The sequence below is a fragment of the Carassius auratus genome, chromosome 30 (genome assembly GCF_003368295.1).
Source record: "Carassius auratus strain Wakin chromosome 30, ASM336829v1, whole genome shotgun sequence".
Lineage (NCBI taxonomy): Eukaryota > Metazoa > Chordata > Actinopteri > Cypriniformes > Cyprinidae > Carassius > Carassius auratus.
In genome coordinates, this window is record NC_039272.1 from 2,709,831 (window position 1) to 2,730,065 (window position 20,235).

The 20,235-nt window shown below is 37.0% G+C and overlaps 1 protein-coding gene across 2 annotated transcripts in view; it reads left to right on the forward strand.

Moving 5' to 3' along the window:
- Positions 1–20,235, forward strand: part of LOC113048867 (teneurin-1-like) — a 129,440-nt gene that overhangs the window by 20,824 nt on the left and 88,381 nt on the right. For both annotated transcript variants that reach the window (XM_026210779.1, XM_026210780.1), the window contains exons 2-3: positions 9,241–9,517; positions 12,882–13,145. In XM_026210779.1, coding sequence (XP_026066564.1) covers positions 9,310–9,517; positions 12,882–13,145 — 472 coding nt within the window. In that variant the 5' untranslated portion in view covers positions 9,241–9,309. The remainder of the gene's footprint in view (positions 1–9,240; positions 9,518–12,881; positions 13,146–20,235) is intronic.

Here is a 20,235-nt window from a genome sequence, read left to right on the forward strand (position 1 = left end):
TTGTACTAAATTATTAATTAAAATGTAAGTACATAGTAGTTAAGGCCACTTAATATAAAGTGGGTCCGTTAACATAACATTCAGTAAGAGAGTCATATATTGATTCTGTAACTTTTCTGGATTCATAATTATAGAGACTGTTTCAGACTTTAGACTTTTTGAGTGATTCATTTAAAGTACATCATTGTACATTCAAAATACCACTTCGACCTAAAGTGCCTTTTGGAATTTCAAATCTTGCTGTATGTCTGACACACGGTTTGAACTATATATATATACTAGTCTGTGTGTGTATGTGTCAGACTTCGGTTTTTTGCTATATATAAAGCACACAAACAGCAAAATTATTTTATAACCAATAGCCAAATTGGTGAAAGAAATACTCTGTAGCATTGCATGTTCAATATGGCTTATCAAGTTAATATCAAGTTTTTTCAAGGCTTTCTAGATGATAGCAAGGAAGAACATATCCCGTGTGTGTGCATGTGTGTGTGTGTGTGTTTGGGTGTGTGTGTGTGTGTGTGTGTGTGTGTTTGCACGCTTGACAGATGTTGCTGAACTGAACTGAAATTGACCATGTGCAATGTTGGAGTAAATTGCTGTCTGAATCAGACCTCAAGATACTGTGATAAATCACTCTATTACCAATAGAGCTGCAACAGATGACTATTTTGATAATCAATTTATCTAACGATTATTGGAGCAATTAATTGAACAAAAGTCAAGTATTTCACTGATTTTATTGAATATTCAACTGCATAGCTTGTCCAGTCATCTTTGTCATTTTTTTTGTTGCTTTTTTCGTTATTGAGTGGAAAGGGTACAACATATATGTGACCCTGGACCACAGATAAGAGAGATTTATACATCACATTCAAGTTTAATAAATAAGCTTTCTATTGATGTATGGTTTATTAGGATCTGACTATATTTGACCAAGATACAACTATTTGAACATCTGGAATCTAATGATGCAAAAAAAAATGCATTATTGTAAGGGGTAGGTTTAGGCTTGGAGTAAGTGCAGATGTTAATAAAACATCTGATACATAGTTGTATCCCTTCTAGCCACAACCCAGGTTCAACTGCTTTCCTTCTTCTATTGTATTTCATCTGGGAGGGCTGAATTACAGTCTTGCTCTACAGCGCCACACTGGTCAAACTGTATTATCGCAGGGTCTTACATTGTTTTTTATTATCAACTTTACTGATAATGTCGACTAATCGCTTCAGCCTTAATTACCAATCAGAAAGTTAAAGACAAAGCTCCTTTATGACTCTTTTTATCTTTGTCTCTTCAAAGTATTCATGATTGATCATTGGTGTCAGCATGGGATGTCTCATGTCCATGTTTCCATGTTGTCTGGCTGCCAGGGCTCCCGCTATATTGCAGCCATCAGATCACCAGCCAGAATCTTGGAGCTTGAGTAAAGCAGTGTTCATCAGATGACCAGTGAATGGTCTGTGAGTGGGCCGTCTGAGAGTAGCCTCACCCCATGTCCTGTGTTGTTCTGTGTACCTTCCAAGGTCATGTGTTAATCACATACCGGTAAGAGAGCAAACACATAATGGAGCCAGTACAGCTGGTTAGAAGTTCATCCTTTGACAGTAGACAACAGAAGGCTTCTGACAGAGTATTAAATATTTTAGGGAAGCTTAAATCAGATCAAATCTTATCACATTCTCCAAATTATTGAATACCTTTATGAACAAACTATAGCAGAGCTTCAACAGCTGCGGTGGGTAACGGCACCCCTGCCAACTTAGCAGTCAAGATTTTCAATAGGCTTTTGAAAAACAGCTAAATGCATAAATATCATGATCAGGTTCAGTTGGTTTTCTAATTGATTTCCTCAGTGCAGTTAAGTTGGCAACTTAATTTAGGCAGGATTCTCGTGATCTTGGAAAGCCTGAGTATATCAGTATATTTGAATATTGTGACCTGATTGAGAAGACATTGAAATATCTTTATTGAATATTATTTTTTCTAGTTAGGTTATAGGATCGATATACAGTACAGACCAAAAGTTTGGACACACCTTCTCATTCAAAGAGTTTTCTTTATTTTCATGACTATGAAAATTGTAGAGTCACACTGAAGGCATCAAGGGCCGTTTGACCAAGAAGGAGAGTGATGGGGTGCTGCTCCAGATGACCTGGCCTCCACAGTCACCGGACCTGAACCCAATCCAGATGGTTTAGGGGTGAGCTGGACCGCAGACAGAAGGCAAAAGGGCCAACAAGTGCTAAGCATCTCTCGGGGAACTCCTTCAAGACTGTTGGAAGACCATTTCAGGAGACTACCTCTTGAAGCTCATCAAGAGAATGCCAAGAGTGTGCAAAGCAGTAATCAAAGCTAAAGATGGCTACTTTGAAGAACCTACAATATGACAGATTTTCAGTTGTTTCACACTTTTTTGTTATGTATATAATTCCATATATAATTCCACATGTGTTAATTCATAGTTTTGATGCCTTCAGTGTGAATCTACAATTTTCATAGTCATGAAAATAAAGAAAACTTGGTGTGTCCAAACTTTTGGACTGTACTGTATATACATACATATCTTTATATCTTTGTTTGTTTAAAGACACTAGTAATAATTATGTAAATTTCACATGTAACCGTGGATATTTATTTTTTAATTTTATTCTATAATTATTGCTCTCTGTAATTAGTTTCTGTATCTTGCTGCAAAATCAAACAAATTAAACCTGTCCAGGTGACTGTTATCTACAGGTTGTGCACAGTACAAACAAAATTAAATAGGAGGCTAAGTAGTGAGAGGAAGAGTAATTTGTATGAAAAATGTAAAGAATACTGATGTGAATTTATGTATCGTAAGTAGATGGTATCACCATCCATTTCCTTAACCCCTCCTCCAGTCTGGGTCTCCATGGCGATGATCTTTGTCAGATATGACCCCAGAGATGTCTGACTAGCTTTAGGTTCACGTGGAAAGTGTGTGTTTACCATTTTGGGAGCACTGAGAAATGCCACCAGCAAGAAATATTCTTAGCTGACCTGCGCTTGACTTTCATGTTTACGGATTCTGTTTGTGTGTGTGTGCATGCCTTGTTAGCTTTTATTTTAGGCTGTATCGGGGCTTTGACACGTTTGTGCAGTTGCTCAGGGCAAGAGCTTTCTCTTTCTGCAGATCTGATTCTCCTTAGAAGAATTTGCGTGTTTGTGTGTGTGTGTGTGTGTGTGTGTGGGAGAGAATCGCTCAGTGCAGGATGTGACTCTGTCAATAGAGAGAGATGGATGAGGGAAAGTCAACTCTTGCTGTGTGTGTGTGTGTGTGTGTGTGTGTGTGACTATTTTAGAGAGAATCAGCGCAGGAAGTCTGCACCGATAATCTGAAGATGGATGAATGAATATTATCCTCTGTGTGTAGATGCAGTTTGTGTGTGCGCGGAAAGAAAATATGATACGTCTCTACGGGCTGCCTGTCATACTGTACGATTCCCAGCAGTCAAATCATGCTAATGTTATTGTTGACAATATTTAGAAGCAAATATTTTAAAGTCTTCAAACTGTTAGCGTGTCAGTCCTATTCTCATGGCATTTGAATAGCGCAGCCCCACCCTACATTATTACCTTTAAATTAATTAAAAACGTCATTCCGTTTAGATTTATTCGTAAACCATATTTTTGTGCAAATGATGCAATGCAAAGACATTAATTTGTCAGTTGGCAAACATGAAAGATTAAATGCAAGGTTGGTGCATAATTAAACAGGAAATTATATAACTAATAATGCAGTTACAGAATAAAATAAGGAAGACATGCACATAGATCAAAGAGAATATGATATATTAAATTAGAAACAACACAGCAGTTAAAATATATGCAATAAATACATGAAATAAAGTTTACAAATAAATAAAGTCAGCCATATGATTAAAGAAAACAGATCAAATGTTGTGCTAAAAATATGCATGTTTTGTTCAAACTGATCAAGAATGTGATTTCTTCTAACAGCCATAGAGCAATGAGTTTTACTACTGACTGCTGGGACACCAGTGTTAGGAGACCAGAGAGACCCGTTTGAAACGATCCTCGCAAGCTTATTAGGTATGGATTTAGGTGCAAACCCATTAAGGGATCTGTACACCGGTAACAGAAATTTGAAATCAATCCTAAAATTTACGAGAGGCCAATGAAGGGACTTTAAGACATGCGTAATGTGTGCTTTCATTCTGCTCTCTGTCAGCGCTCGTGCTGCAGCATTAATTTGTAGTCTAGCCAGGCATTCTGGGGAAAAGCAGACCGGAGAGCATTGCAGCAGTCCAGACATGCATCAATCTCTCAGCATCTGCTCGAGAGAGAAGCGCTTGGACTGTGTTTCTTAGCTGATAAAAAGCAGTTTAAGTGGCCCGTCTGATGTGGGCCTCAAAATTTAAATTTGTGCACAACGATACACAGAGGATTTTAACATGAGACTTAGTATTCAAGAGAGGATTTTCGCATTGTAGACAGTTTCACTTTCCGCCCTTTATCCCTGACTAACAGCCCTTCGATTTTCTCTTTCTTTAGTTGGGGAAAGTTCAGTGACACAGAGTGTTAATACTGTCCATACATTGATCCATCTCTGCATTGAGCTGTCGAAACATATACAACTGCCGATATGGTTAAAATGGCCAATGCAAATGCAGAGATACACAGTTGTATATCAGCGGTATGAGTATGAAAATCAATCTAGACTGAATTAGTTTCACCACCCTGAGAGTCAAATATAAACATTTAAATCAGAAGCTAAAAAACATCTCTAAAGCCTGACGCCATTGGGAAACATAGTGCTACCATCAGAATATCTCAAGATGCTCTCAACGGTGAACGTGACTTTAACCTCCACGGTTTAAGTGGGTGTCAACAGTGTTTCAGGAGAGGAACAGTTCTTCACAATCTACTGCAAACCTCTCATTCAGAGTTAGTTCCATTCAGGCCTTGATCCAACTGATTCCTGATGGTTGAAGTATATCAGATTTTGCAAGTAAAATGGGTTGTGAATAGAGCTGCAAATATTATGTTATTGTTGATGACTAATAATGGTACTAATGGTTGATAGTATACATATGTATACACTACTGTGTTTGGTAAGATTTTAATCTTTCTGAAAGAAGTCTCTAATACTAACCAAGGCTGCATTTATTTGACTAAAGATACAGTAAAACGTATAACTTATAATAATTTAATAATAATTTATTCCTGCATTTACAAAGCTAAGTATTACAGTCTTCAGTGACACATGATCCTTAAAAAATGTAATATGGTGATTTGGGGTAAAAATAAAAATAAAAAAAATATTACCCTCAAATAGATCCTCAAATATCATAGATTTTGTTATTCTTTATTTTTCATTATTTAATGTAAGGTGGGTGCAGAGTGAGATCAATACCCTTTATTTAAAAAATCTGCTATAGAGAAAATTAAATAAAAATGCAAAAAAAAAAAAAAAAAAAAAAAAAACACTATAATGTAATATAATATAACATAATATAATATAATAATAAAAAAAAGAATACAAAAAAATAACTCCTCTTGGGTTCTGCTTAGATGGTGCCTGAGGGAAAAACAAAAAACAAAAAGCCAACATTTTGGTATCATGTAAGAGAATTTGTAAGTAGGCAGAAAAAGTTAAAATATCCAATATTGGGCAATTCCTGAAAAAAAAAATGGTTCTGAAATGGTGATTGCAGTTTGATTTAATGTTTTTTAAAAGAAGTAAAACATTGTACTTCTTTTCAAAAGCTTGGGAAGGGCATTCCATTTCTTCTGTTAATGGATGATTCATAGAACCAATATACTTATCTAAAGCACCTATAATGTAACATCAATGTTTTTTTTATAATATAGCCAACTCAAGGACTCTACTGCAAAACATAGCTCCTAATAATGAGAGTTTTTCTGAAACCACTTTGTTGCAGAGGACCACTTAAGAGGCTTTATTTTTTACTTGTTGCTAAATGTTACAAGAACAGCATCTCCAAACATAAACTGTGTAGTCTGGAGCACAAACCCAATTAGGAGCACAATTGTGCATACATGACTGGGTTCGCGCCCATGTTTGTGTCCCCTCTTGGCAATTTGTTCTCCTACACTGTAATCATCATAATCGTCTGATTACAAAGACTTATTCAGCACTCCCAAAAGAACCCTCCCCATCTGTCTGCTTAAAGTGTACGTGTGCGTCTACTTCCGTTCATTCCCACACAGATTTTCCTAGTGGCCTTAAACCCTCTATACGTGCTACAGTAAGTTCCGTTTTGATAAAAAATGCTAGTAATAGCTTTCGATCTGCTTCCTCCACTGGACTTCACATGGCTAGAGCCTCATGAGAGTAGAGCGAGAGAGACAGATAAAAGAAGCGTTCAACACCACCGCTGTTAACTAACAGACTATTAATTGTGTTTCTGTGTGAAGATGTTGCATCCAGTCTGCAAAGTCACCAACACCTCCAATTGGCTCTCGCTCTGGCACAACATCCAATCAAGGATTTAAGTCACACACCCCTCCCACATCACTTAGTCATGCCGGGCGTTTCCGCATCAGCCAATTAGTAACCCGTTACCAAAGCAACACAGAGTATACACGCTAACGAGCATTTGATGGTAATATTTAACTTGTATTTCATCAGTGTCAGGATGTCTCTGTCTGTCTCTCTCCTGTCTGCTTTCCACAAAGTCTTTAACCTGTCTGGTCATTTTGCAAACTCCTTCTATCCTTCCTCATTCCTTCATCTGTCTACTCTTATCTTTCACTCTTTCATTTTTCAGCCATGCCTCTGTTCCTATCCATCCCCGTCTTCATCTTCGTTTGACTCCTCTTCTACCCTGTACGGTCCATCGGTTCTCTTTCATCCCGTGTTCATCCGTTCCACCTCTCCTTTTCATCTGTCTCCTTTCGGCTGCGTCTCTCCTTTCTCTCTCTCTCTGTCTAACCGCATCTTGTTTTCCAGTGGCCCTCCCCTACCTGCGCGCTCCTCTGTTGAATGCAGAATGTTCTTTTCAGGCTCAAAGGTCATTGAAAGGTCATGGTTAGCGTTTAGATTCTGGGAAGTAAAAGCTGAAAGGGAGCCATGCTCTCTGGAGAGAGAGAGACTGAATAAGATGTATGCAGGGCAATTCAAGCACGATCTTGTCTGAATCCAATATTAGTTTCCTATTAATCCCTCTTCTTATAGATCTATCTATCTATCTATCTATCTGTCTGTCTGTCTGTCTGTCTGTCTGTCTGTCTGTCGGTCTGTCTGTCTATAGGATCGGTCTGTCTATAGGATCTGTATATCTATCGGATCTGTATATCTACCTATCTATCTGTAAACAAATATTATTAAACAAAATAGAACTAACAAAAGCAACAACAATGAATTTACAACTAGTTGCGGACTGGCCATCTGGAGCATCGGGAGTTTTCCCAGTGGGCCACTGTACAATGTGGGCCGGCCCATTGCATAAATATAAAGAATGGAATAAAGTGAATGTAGGCTATGCAGCCTATATCCGTCCATTGGCCCAGAAGAATGGCCCGCACAGCCCACTTTTAATTCAAATTAATTTAGCATGCTTTGGCTCATTGCAGCGGCTCAAAAGAGTTCGTCAAATTGCAACATGCACCAACCATAGATATGTATATGACCTGTTAGCGACTTTTTCTATCAGCCGCTATACGTCAACCATCCGCCATATTGGAATGCTCAAAAACGCTCTTTGAACATTCTAGAAAGTTGACTGTTTGTCTGCAAATCTAGTTATATACATATCTGTATCTGCAAGAGAGCAGATGATTTCGCTGAACTAATACAATACAACAAGACAACGCCGTTAGCTAATTCAACATTCAAAAGGTGTCTTCTTTAAAAACCATTAATATTGATCCAATACATATTAAAAACACAAACCAAAACATTTTTACCTGTGAAAGTTTGTCCCATTACTTCAGGAATTTAAATTGGGATGGTTTTTTCAACCACAGAATGTGTAATGTTGTGGGATGTTTTAGATTTTTATTTCAAGTGATACTGACTGTTGCAAGAGGGCGGATGTGTCGACATGTCTGGAACAGTGGAATGTGGCATCTACCCACCTATTAGATGCAACCCTATTTTCTGTGAATTAAAAAAAACAAAAACAAATAAAAAACATGTTACATGTACATTTTAATTAAACAATGTCAGTTTAAAATTTCATATTAAATGTCAAACAACAAATATTTCAGAAATCAATATTTTGTTCAATATTATTCCACTGATATTCTTTGCTGCCCTTTGTCAGGTTGACACACTGTCTGGATGAATCTTTATGCAGAGGTTGGTATATTCTTAGTGGTTTTCTCACCAAGGGTGTTTTTTTTTTTTTAACTCATTTATAAATAAGTCCTTATTTGTTTTCATTATTGTATTGATTAACAATTTTTACACCACGGTTATAGACGTTATTATTTTCAGTATCACTTGTTTGTTGCAGCCCTGATAATCTAGATTGGTCATGAAAAAGCAATAATGGTTTTAATGAGAGGAGCTCCAGATGACTGTTATGACCATTAAATCAAATTTGTTAGAAATCTTTTTTTTTCTTTTTTTTTTTTTTTTTATGAAGTACTGAATGCATTAAAACTGGATGCACTACACTGTCAAATGAATCCATATAGATCTATTAAGAGCTAAATTTCAGCTCATTCAGTATGTAAGATTGATTGGGTTAACTGCAACAAAAAAGAAATGAATCTTAATGAATTATTTGAATCTATTGACTGGTGTATAGTGAGACAAGTTAATTTCATGATTTAATTGGCTTCATTACCAGACGGTTGTATAACTCTTTTGAGTTTGTTTCTTTTTTCCCCTGGTCTTTCACCTTTTTTTTATCTCCTCTTTTTTTCCTCTATCTAAGCATCTCTTTATCTCTTCATCTCACTCTCCATCTATCATTCTCTCTATCTCTCCTTCTTCTCTTTCATTTGTCCTCTGAGGCCTTCTCTCTTTTCTTGGTGGTCGATGAATGTTTGGCTAAAACATGGGGGCGGTTTTAGAAAGTGTTTGTTTTGTTTTGTCCTTCATGTCTCTTTAAATGTATTTCTACTGAGCAGCCGTTTGTTCTCAAGCTGTTTCATGTATCGTGTTGCAAAAAAATTGCACCACTGAAATGAAAGTTTAGAGTACATTTGAACTGCTGTTGTTTGTTTTGTTTCATCGCCTCTGTTCTCTTCTCTTTTTTTTCTTCTTTGTGTGTGTGCAGTGTGCTTTGAGTGAGTTTTTGAGATTACTGAGTGTGTGTGTGTGTGTGATATTGTGAAAGTAAGCAGAGATGGATGAGAAGCTGTACCAATCTCTGGCACGGCCCCACCCCGGCCTGGAGCTCAGTTACTCCAGCTCATCTGAAGAAGAGGATGGGACCAGCCTTCATCACAAACACTACAGGGAGGCGCACACCCACACCGATTATGAGCCTGACCGCAGATTCACCTACAACAGCCACAAAGTCCGCAGAAAACCCATGGAGCAGCCCCAGAAAGGTAGGGGCTTCTGTTTGTGTGTGTCAGGATTGTGTGCTATTCTGAATATAATGCTGTTGTTTTTTTAAGTAAATTGTACAAATGTTGTTAAACAAAATAAAAACAAAGAGTAAAAAAAAAAAAAAAAAAAAAAAAAATATATATATATATATATATATATATTACGTTCACCAAAGCTTTATATATTTTATCAAATAATTTCAGTAAACATTATAACATCGTGAAATGCTATTACAATTTAGAGTAACTGTATTCTAGGGCTGGACGATATGGCAAAAAAAAAAAAAAAAAAACATTTGACCAATACACAATTTTTTTAAAAATGTTTTTAACTAGTCAACTTCAAAACGTAAATAAAACATGATTCAAGTAACTTTTTCTTTATTAGCCCTCTAGTTAAAGAAAATTCTATTCCAAGTGCACCACACATGAAGTTTTCAACATTATGTAAATGTTAAAATAAATTTAACAATATACATTAAGATAAATATTCTTACTGTAATCTCAAAAAAAAGGCAATAACAATTTTTTAAAAAGTATATAGTAATGCTTAATTATTTTACATTTCAAAAGCACACAAAAACATAAGACTATAATTGTTGCGGTATATAATTTAATTTAATATGTAGAAAATCTATTTTCATATAAAGTAATCAACTCATATAACGTGTAATGGATGTCAAACTAAATTTCCACAAGGATGTGTGTGCATGCTTGCTTGTGTTTGAGTAAGAGAGACGGCATTAAATGATGACCCATAATTAATGTCCCATTTAGTAGATGGGCACTGGAGCTGTTATCACAAGCATCTGACATCGCATGAAAGGCTGCATTATCTAAAAGAGATCATAGTCCCAGAGTTGTTTTGTTTGTTGTTGTTGATGGTTGCTTTAGTGAAAGTGATTATATGGCATCATTTCTTAGTGAGGAACAGTATTCGTGGAAACACTCACTGTAAATTTAAATGAGCCATCAAATGACACACACACACACACACACACCAAACATCAAACACTATTGTCATTAAATAATAATGGGATGTGTGTTTTACTTTTGAAAAATGATTTACAATTTAAATTTGAAAATAATTTTAATAATATACATTTTTCACCCTTTATTCTTCTGCCTTTGATATTCTACATTCATGGAGGCATTTTCTTCTTGTCTGTGTCCCAAGGCTGGAATATTTCCATTAATTAAAGGATTCCCCACAACTAAAGAACACACACAAGCAATGTTCCCTTTCAATTTTATTCGTGCAGAATAGAACTTAGTTCTGTTGAACCCTTCAGACTCCTAAACAGATACATTTGGGGTATGTGTAAATTGTTTTTGATTAAAAATCTAAATTACATGAATAATAATAATAATAAACCTCCTGAATGATTATCTAGTATATATTATATACATCATTAATATGTATGATTTAATTATAGATAATTAATAAAAATATATACTTACTAATAAATGATGTTATCCAAAAGACATACATTTTATTTGTTTACTTGTTAAAAATAATAACGCATGGCCTCTGTGGGTTTACTGAAAGTTGAAAAGCTGCACATTCATTTCGTTTTGATTCAAGAAATGTCAAGCTGTTTTGAACATATTTTTTAGACTACCCTAAGCACTGAATTTTACTTCTCAGCTGTAGGGGCCCAACATCGTATGTATGTATATATACATACATACATACATACAGTATATAAAAAATATTTATATACACACATAAGGTGGTGGTTGAGGAAGTTACTCAGTGTAATTATTAAAATGCTACATGCAGAACAAAACAATCCGCTCCAGTTACCACGGAAACAGCTTTATAAAGAGAGAGAGGGATAGAGAGAGAGAAAGGAGGAGAAATTGAAAGAGATGCAAATAAAGCTCTTTCACCAATTCCTCTTACCCTAGCTTTTTCCATCCATGTCTGCTCGTGGACGAGTGTGTATGTGTGTGTGGGTCAGGCCGAGAATCAGGGGGTCATGTTCTCAGTGAAGGACGGAGAAGTGCATCGTGGGCAATTAGTACTGAGATGATTAGAGCAGGGAGAGAAGTGAGAGGGGTCGCCACGGAGACAGGAGTCAGAGAGGTGGAGGAGAGGAATCTTAAGGACACTTGAGTTAAGAGCTCACTTCTCACACGCACACACAGGTCTGAAAAATCACCCATCAAGAGCCCATCACCTTTACCTGAACAAATGATGAGAAGAAATGTGAAAGAAGAAAATATTTAAGTCCAAGAGAAGAAATTAGATAAGATGAGATGAAGGGATAAAATGAGGTACGAAGAAAAGAAATGACATAAAATAAGAAGAAGCAGCACAAAATGAAAAAGAAACTGAGAGAAAAGAGAGAAGGAGACTGAAGGATGCAATATGTAAATGGGAACAGATGAGATGAAAACAGAAAAGAATGAAAGCAAAAGTTTTTGTTTTGTTTCCTAAAAAAAAAAAAAAAAGTGCTCTACCATTCAAAAGTCTAAATAAATAAATTTCTAAATAGATAAATAATAAATTGATCTTAAGGGACCTTTATAATGTTACAAAAATATTCTTCAAATAAATGTATGCATTTTAAATTTGTTCTCTTTAATTGGATAATGTTAAGAAAGAATAATTTCAGCAGGATCATGTGACACTGAAGACTGGAGTAATGATGCTGAAAATGCAGCTTTACCACCACATTTTAAAATATATTCAAATAGAAAACAGTTATTTTGAAGTGTAATAATATTTCACAAAATAGTTTTTACTGTTCTTTTGATAAAAAAAAGCATAAAAGTAGATAACTATTAAATAAATAACAAGTAAATAACACTGTTATATATAAAAACATACATTTTGAAATTGTATTGTATGTTTGTCGCTAAATGTAATCAATGCTTTGACAATATAAAACTTTTTTTTTTTTTTTTTTTTTTTTTTTTTTTTTTTTACCTTCTAAGAATCTTTAGAGAATGTGGTTTGTGCACTCTAGAGTCAGTTGATTTACTGTAAGCCTAAAAATGAGAGAAAAGTAGTGCTAGTACGCACACACATTGAGTTTCTGTGTATGAGTGTGCATGTGTGTAAACCCATGTGTCCTACACTCTGAGAATCTTGGGGGAATTTAAATGGTTTTCACATTTTGTGCAGTTAAAAGCAGAAATCTTTTTTGTTAAATATTTATTTGAGGGTTTATAAGCCATTCTCCATCTCCAAAGAGAGAACAAAATTGTTTCTCAGCCAAGCTCCAAAAAATCTCAGCCGTCAGTACACAGATCCAGCACTGAACTCTAATCCACTAGCCTATGTGTGAGTGTACTAAACTTTGATTTGTGCAGTACATTTCATTAATTTATTCCTTTCTCTTTCTGATTTTCACAGATTTCTCTGACCCCTCCCAGACTGGGTTCCCTAATTTCCAGACCGAGCTTCACGCGGCCAATCAGGAGCTTGCTTACCCTGGAGGCATGTCTGCGGGTGTCCCTTCCGATCCCGAATCCGAGGGTGGTGCCTCCCCTGACCACGCCCTGCGGTTGTGGATGCAGGAAGTGAAGTCAGAGCACAGTTCCTGTCTGTCAAGCCGAGCAAACTCTGTCCTGTCCCTCACCGACACGGAACAAGAGCGCAAGTCTGAGCCAGAGAACGGTACAAGATTATTTGATATTATAACATATCATATTATTACACACTTTTTGTAGGTCAGCCAGATTATGGTGGTGATGATGATGTTCAATAATATTTCATTCTTGTGCGTGCATGTGTGCGGGTTACTCTAGTGTGCCCTCATCAGTGTATGACTTTACAATTTTAATGAGAGCTGCCGCAGAGGGAGATACACATGCAGTTAAACAGACTTCCTAGTCTTGCTGCGCACACACACTCACACACACACCACTTTCTCTACGCTACTCAGTGATGCAATATTTATGCGGTGCACTAATAACTACTTCGGTCTGTAAACTACACTGCCATTATCTCACACTCATACTCTCACACACATTAAGGTTATGCTCTTGTTAAACACACTTACATTAGGTTGTATTTGATTGACCTCTGTGGGAACAGACCATTGTGTTGGTGATGATTTGGTTCATCTGGTCATGTAGTGCTTTCATATCTCCACACAAAGGGTTCCTACTTCTTCAGATCTGGAGTTTTCTCCACAGTCCTTCCTCACACACCAGGGTTGGTGCTTATAGTGTTTTTGTCTTCAACTATAATACTTGACTTGGATCCACTATCTGCTTTTTTGCTCTGCATCTCTCTTTCACGGCACATAATGTATGCTGTGTCTTATCAAAGTCGCTTTGATAAGAAAGTGCCTGCCGAGAATATAAATGCCGACAGTATGATAACGCTAAAACAGTGTTATATCAGTTAGTTAAGTGCCAAATAATTGCCATATCATGGAAAACATGGAGCTACTTACTTTTTTTGTAATTAAAGAGTTACACTCTGCTCGAGTAGCATTCCCAACATCAAGAAAAAGGGTCTTGAGGTTCAATTGAACATGGTCTCCAGTCGTTTAAGTTAGATCTTAAAGGGATGGTTCACTTGAAAATAATTTTTTTTTTCGTAAATGCATACATCATCTTGGAATGTGTAAACGACATCAGGGTGAAAAACTGAATTTTAATTTTAGGGTGAACTAGAGGTGGACGATATGACCAGAATCTTATATTATGAAACAGGTTATTTTATTTCAATGTGACAACATATAGAATGATATAGTTGTATGTATAATTTTCCTTTAAATAAGGTCTTTGTGATATCAAATTTTTATACCATAGATATTTAAGAATTATTGTTAACACTGTCAATATCACAAAAATAAAACATTTATTCATTTAGCTGACGCTTTTATCCAAAGCAACTTACAATTGCTATATACAGTATGTCAGAGGTCACACGCTTCTGGAGCAACTAGGGGTTAAGTGTCTTGCTCAGGGACACATTGGTGTCTCACAGTGGATTTGAACCCGGGTCTTTCACATCAAAGGCATGTGTCTTATCCATTGCGCCAACACCAGCCCATTGGTGTATAATAATACTAGCCTAAAAAAAAAAAAAAAAACTCAAGCACACTGAAGACAAATAACCTGTCAGCAATTAAGCAATAGGACAAAAAAAAAAATCTTTCTTCACTGTGAAATTAAATATATATTTCTTCTTATTAAAGTTACAAAAGTGATTTAGTCATGAGCACTAAGAGATTTTGTCCTCTTTGTTGTTTGATTAAAAATGAATGACAGACAGCAGGAATATTAAACTGCTGTCACTTTAAGAGTTACCTGGATACAATATATCGTTACATATGTATTTTCTTTCTCAGCTGTTTGCTTTCCCTTAATACCTAAATTACTGTGTTTACGATGGGCATCCAATACAAGCGTGTATTTAACCGTTCAAGGCCTATAAAGTGCTCAATGAGCACAGTCTTCACATGTGCACGTCTCTGACAGTGTGCGTATATAGCACAATTAGTTCTCTTTTGCTGCTGATGGCATTTCAACAGCTTAAAATCACTTGTTTTTAAACGCCAATGCTTTAAATGTATTAAAACGTTTAAAACTGCTATGTTTTCATGACCGACGATAGATGAAAATCTGTACTGATAAATTTCTACCAGTTAATCGTGTCTAGGGTGAATTGTCCTTTAAATATTTTAAGCAGCACATTTCTGCATGTAGTGTTGGTGATATGAATAAAGTTTGATGTGAGTAATTTTATTTCACGTTAATGATATATATCACAGTATAGTTATTTTTAGGAAATAAGCTTGTTACGAAAACTAATGCCACAAATGCACATAGCTAGCAAGCATATTGAAGACAAGTAGTGTGACTGCAATAGAGACCATTCAAAATTTATACTAGCTGTAGGGAATTTTTACCAGTCTATTGCGTCTATCACCAACCGTCTGCATAGATTGTTTCCTGAACATGCAAAAATGTAATGCAGACTTTACAAAAAGACTGGGATTGAAAGATAGGGCAGTGTCAACTATATTAGACCAGACTGCGAATCTGCAACCCTTAAGTTACTTATTGCACATGCAGTTTAACCAATTATAACTGATTTGCAAATGCTAAACTAAATGTACTGAAAAAGAAAACCTTGACTAATGTTATAAAAGCACAAAACTGTTACATGATATGGCTCCCTTAAGAAAAGAGTGGTGTTTTGAATTAGAAGAACCTTCACAATTTTTCTTTTTTTTTCATGTAGACTTACATCGGCCTCAAAGAATCTTTTCAAGTGAATCATGTTTGGCTTCCTTCTGAGTGGGCAGGGAACATGCTCTCACACAGAAAGATGGATGTGGTATGGATAACATCTTTGTGTCCAGAGAGATCTAATTAATTTCTCCTGATCCAATAGATGCAAATGAAAATTAACTGCAAAGGCTGGACAGTCGCATTAAGGCCAGACTGCATTGTGTGTGTGCCTCTGTGTGTGCGTAACTGGTAGGAGAAGGGAGCTTACTTTATTTAAACATCTCAAAATCCTGGGTCAGTTCAGAGGGTTTTTAATATCAAGCTTCCTCATTGATGCTGTCAAAGAAATGCACTGTAGCTGGTCAGACTGAGCTCATGAAGCCAATTACACTGTTTCTTATGAGGTGTAGACAGCCACGTGAAAGCAGAATAAATCAGGTTCCTCTTTTCTAAAAAATAATAACTGGGAAAGCATGCACGCATATTTTCAGTTATTCTGTTGCATTGCCTGTCACATTTTCCCCAAAATGTTTCCAGAGAGGAACACCACGGTAAGACATGCTAATTTACTAATTTAGCTTCAACACTCTGTGGCGTCTCAACGGTCTCCCTGCATTTCACACCATCCGCTCGCATGTTAGCTCGCTGTATACTGTAGATTCGAGACGGCTTTTATAAGAGCTCGCAGCACCTGTGTTCCCAGGTCTCTTGAGATCGCCAGCCATCGCAGGTGCTAAAAGAGTCTTTTCCTGTCCCGAGCCACGAGGCGCAGACTCCCGCCTTCACAGTTCAGCCAGTGTCACGGCTCCAGTGCCGATAAATGCCGCAGTTTGTTCGTCTTCAAATGACGGCAGACTGCAGATCACACCGCCGCAGTAAATTCATTATCATGCTAAAGGTTTTTAATTTACAGAGTCTTGAAATGGTAAGATGAGATTATAATGAAAGTCAAAGGTGACAGAATTGAGACAGACACGCGGCGGTAAAAGCAGGATGTACGATTATCAGACAATAATACAATTAATCCAATGAATGTCTGGAGGAATTGAAAAACTATACATCTGTGGTACAAATTGAGCATGAGAGAGCAGCCGTTCATCACACTTTTTTGTGCGCGTGTGTGTTTCTTGTGAGAGATAGATTAGCTCATGTAACAGACAATCCTCAAGACAGCAGTGTGTAAATGCATTGGGCTTTCAAGTCTCAAAGCAGGCACTTTAGTGTCTTACCAACACTGTCATTCCACTGCATTTGTGTGTTTGTGACTGTGTGTCTCTGTATATGTGAAGCCACTGAACCACTTGCTCTATGCAACTTTAACAGTAATTATTTTTAACTATACGACACTAACAGAGCAGTTGTTCTGCCATAGTGGCTTTGGTTACAGCAACACACATACACACGCCCACACACACACACACACACACACACACACACACACACACACATATCTCAGCAAAGTGGATGTATATCTATACGCTGCCCACGTAGTCATGCCCCCCACACCACAATCACATCTCCCCTCTGTACTGAATTATGGCTCACACTAACGCTTATGAATACAGAAAACACAGATAGAAAAAAAAAACACTTTCTCTCTCTCTCTCTCTCTCTCTTTTCATCTTCTCATTTAATAGCAGTGGAATAGGCCTTCATTTCATATTCAGACAGAAATATGCTTTTATTTGTTCCATTCTTTAATTTTTTTTTGTATTTGTTTATTTATTTATTTGTGTTGCTTTATCCTCTGACAGGAAATTGTCAGAGGTACAAATTAGAATAAAATGACCTCTCTCCCTTCCTCCCTGTCTCTCATCCTCACTCTCTTTCTCTTCCTCTCTGCCTCGCAGTAAGATTACTCTATTAATTCTTTATGCTTGTAGGTGGCACAGAATCTGGATCTGAAATGATGGATTTTCACCTATGAATTAATTTCATCTCTGTCATTTAAAGTTCAGCCATCAGAGCTGTCTTACCATCGGAAAGAGAGAGAGAGATGGGTGTATGAGGAGCAGGAGTTTACGGTTGCGAAGAAGATGTGATGTTTCCTGCTCCTCTGAGAGATGGCCGATAAAACTCGGACTACGTGCGTGTATTTAAGAGGTAACAGTTGCGGTGTTATTATGAATGCATTATTAGATGCTTTCAGAACACCTGTAGCTCTTTATGTAGTGGAAGAAATGTATGTCAGAGAATTTATTCCTCTATAACTGAAAAGATAGTCTGAGTGGCCCCATCTGATGCGGCTGACATTATTAATCTATATGCCCTTCAGAGGAGCAGGAAATGGATCATTTTTTTTCTTTCTAGACATTCTGGGTCACTTGCCCCAGAACCACTCATAAAAGCAACAGATGAGATGATGTGGGTTACAAGGTGTCCACCACGGAATGAGATCTGCTTGTGCTCGCTGGCTAAAGTCGAAGGTCCATTAATGAAATACTAATAAAATACGTTAAGAGCCGAATTGCTCATAGTTCAGTCTTGTAGGTGCTTAATAATGGATTGAAAACCTCCTTAGTGTGTTTTTTTTTTTGCTATTTATATATTTTTTATTAATTTAACTCCAAGCGATGACAAGGCCTGCAGCAGACAATCTAACGCTCCAGTCTGGAGAATAATCTCTTGGGCACACAGAGATTTATGAGAGGGCTAAAGTCTGAGAACCATTAAAAGGATTTTCGAATAGAACGGATGGTGGCATACTTACAGTTAAGCATCTGGGCTCATAACACAATTACCAGTGAGTTTAATAAAAAAAAGAGATAGAACAGATGAAATTTAAAAATGAAAATTGTTTCAAATCAAATTTTCAAGTAGTATGATTGTTCCTTACATAAGATACACGGTACAAGAGCGGGATTAGCCGGCTCTTTCCGTTTTTGACGTTAGGGAGGTTTCTGTTTTTCATCACTTCGTTTTATAGACTACTCTCAATTTAATAAAGCAAAACCACAGAATAGACAGTTTAGTGTACGATAATGAAGGCACTAAGTAGTTTTCTTGTTTACTTGCGCTTCAGGTGAGCTTATTTATACATGAAGGAGGAGGAGGATGAAGAAGCGACGGCTCTTAGTGGCAACACCAAACGTGCCTAATCGGATGCCACTTGAGCTGTCCAAACATGTTATACTCTTGCATTTATTTGCTCCGGGGTGCCGGGCCACAGTTAATGCAGTTTTCCTCACATATACATCAAGACTTTATTACCTTCTTCAGAAAAAAAGTGGAATTGTGAAAGTTTGATAGGTGTTTTTCCAGCCTGGAGGGCTGTCTGAGCTCCACCGAAGCTTTCATGATTAAAAACAGAAGATTGAGTTGAACCTTCAGCGAGTGTGTTTGTAGCACTGCACCTCTTCAGCCCAATAATTGAACACATGTGGTTTATAGCAGCCCGTCCTCTCTGTTTTAATGATATCTTTCCTAATGACGCCGGCTTTAATCATCCGGCACCTGTAATGATCTTTCTGAGCGCGCTCGCCGCTCAAACCCGTACGCCGAGCGTGTTTGCTGAGGAGAAGAACTTTTATTATTATAGAGGAGATATGAAGCTGTGAACTATTTTAGAAGTAGGGTTTTGGTACCGGTATAATTTGGCTGATGTTTACACGGCCGACGCTTCTACTTGAAGTCTCATTTAGTGTCGGATTTAATGAGGTTTTTTGCGGGTTTTAATCTTGAGAACAGTCTCTGAAACAATCCCTTTTGAACTGTTCTCTTCGGCGTGCGTGTAGGTGTATGTGTGCTGAAGGGTGGCACGATGAGACATTTCAAAATTACTCCTGTCATTTCAGAAGGAGGAAATGTAATAAATCGAGAGGAGAAAAGGGATGAGATTTTCCATCTTTCTTTTCCTCCCTCTCCCTCTGTCACACATATGTGTGTGTTTTAAGACACCGGTTTTAAAAATGCTCCCTTTATTCGCTCACACAATCTGTTTATCTGTGTTTCTCTCCACATCGTCCCTCTGCTCTGCATTCTGTCCATTTCCATTCAGACGCTGCTTAGTTATCTCTCCCTCTCTTTCTCTTATTCTATCCTTTCCCTCTCAGCATCTGCCACTGGTACAGTTTGTACTTTTTACATTAGCATTTTTCACTCTCCCCGAGGCTCCTTTTTCTATGTCTTTCTGCTTACCTCTCTCTCTGCCTTCCTTTCAGTGTTACGATGTGTTTTATTGGCGTGACAAATGATGGCATATTTGTTTTGCCAAAGCACTAGTTACAATAAAAAAACAATGCAAAAAGCGTTATTAGGGGGAATGATAACAGTAATAAATAAAAGTGATGCATATGTGTGAATAGGAATACATACACAGAATAATATTAATATAACAAAAATAACAGCAATCGTAAATGCGAGTTATACATATGAGTGAATGTGAATCAAGATAAAGTAAGATGCAAATTTTATTCACCATAGACCCTAGAAGGCAGAAGGCAGAGCACTGGTAGGTGGGAGTCTTTCATTATCAGCTCTTGAGACCCCTGTTCTGTCTACTTGTCTCTTTTTCTTTT